The following is a 1,447-nucleotide window of genomic DNA, read 5'->3' as shown; positions in this document are numbered from 1 at the left end:
AGTTCTTAAAACAACATTGCCCTCAGAATCTTTACCCTATTGTGTATGTACAACATTTTCTATAAATGTTTTTTCCCCCTTTCTTAGCTCCACCGGTTTCTGAGCAGAGTCTCGTTTAATAACAGTGCTGGGGAAAAGGTTGCCTTCAATCAAGATGGGGAGTTACTAGCTGGATTTGATATTATAAACTGGGTCACATTCCCAAACCAGTCCTTTAACTCTATGGTTTTGAAGGCAAAAACTGTAGAGATTTGCCCAAAAACTAGAGCATCCCCCTGACGTGCCCAACACAATGATATCACTTCTGGGTGATGTCATTGCAGCACGTATGTGAAGTGGGTACGCAGGAGTGCCCCAGAGAAGTTCCTGGAGCCCCCTGCTTGCAACCAGTAATGATCTGGCAACCCTAGTGAATATGCATTATTCATTTAAAAATGTATATGTCATGTTTTTCCTCAATGGAGATCCAAAGTGGCTGACAATGTAAACTGCAACAAAAACAATCATTCAGGAAAAAAGGGTAAAAGGCTTCTAAGCCTGAGCCAGGTCTTTCTCTCTGTCAAAAGGTCATCTTCCCAACTCCTGGATACAACCTTTATGTTAAGATCCGAAGGCCGAAAGCCATTGACTTGTACCACAGCTTTTGTGCCTGGTCATATGCATATTTTTGTCAGTCTAATAGTCTTGCGGGGGGGAGGAGTCATCTTGCCTTTGTATAGTTGGTGAATGGATGATTTTGGACAGAAGGGGGATTAGGAAGGAGTGATTTCGACCTAAGGGACTTCATGTGCACAAAATCCAGCTGTTGGATCTGGGGAGAGAAATGTGGCCTACTTAGTATTCATTTCTATACTGTCTGTCTACCTTCCATGGAGCTGAATGTGGTGCCTTCCATGAAGATAGTTTCAGATGGGAAGCCATGTTGGCTCTCTATAGTAACTTCACTTTCTATAGTAATTTTGTTGGTCTTATAAGTGCTACTGGACTTGAATTTTGCTCTTCTCATGCAGACCAACACAGCTACCCATCAGAAACTGTCTCAGTAGCACAGTTTTATTCTGACTTTTCTCCAAGGAACTCTTACACACTTAGACCATTTTTACCATGATGTTGGTTTATTGAATTCACTCTAGAGGACTAAGATGCACATTGCATTAATTATCCCTTTTAGTACTATCTGTCACAAGACAAAATCGGCAGACAAAGCATGCATATTCAATGTGTCCTTTATTTCCTCATCTACTACTATAATATTATTTAAAATAAATTAATAATAATTGTGTGCTTTATTGAGTTTATATCATGGTACTAATGTTCAGTCTTTTGATTCAATTTGACATTTTCATAAATGTAAGCGTATAATGATTAAAAGATGGTTTTGATTCAACTTGATGCTTCTCCTGCAGTTAGCAGGAAGAAATTACCATGCTTAAGAGCAACGGTCTGA

At 39.5% G+C, this 1,447-nt stretch overlaps 1 protein-coding gene across 1 annotated transcript in view; it reads left to right on the top strand.

The window, feature by feature from the left end:
• Positions 1-87: 87 nt before the first annotated feature.
• LOC107110687 (vomeronasal type-2 receptor 26-like) overlaps positions 88-1,447 on the top strand; it is a gene marked incomplete at its 5' end in the record, with an annotated part of 20,534 nt that continues 19,174 nt past the window's right edge. The window contains one exon of the mRNA XM_015411487.1: positions 88-234. Coding sequence (XP_015266973.1) covers positions 88-234 — 147 coding nt within the window. The remainder of the gene's footprint in view (positions 235-1,447) is intronic.

The sequence above is a fragment of the Gekko japonicus genome, unplaced genomic scaffold, assembly GCF_001447785.1.
Source record: "Gekko japonicus isolate JY-2015 unplaced genomic scaffold, Gekko_japonicus_V1.1 scaffold4874, whole genome shotgun sequence".
Classification (NCBI taxonomy): domain Eukaryota; kingdom Metazoa; phylum Chordata; class Lepidosauria; order Squamata; family Gekkonidae; genus Gekko; species Gekko japonicus.
Note: the sequence above shows the minus strand (reverse complement) of the source record. Positions and strands in the feature narration are given on the sequence as shown.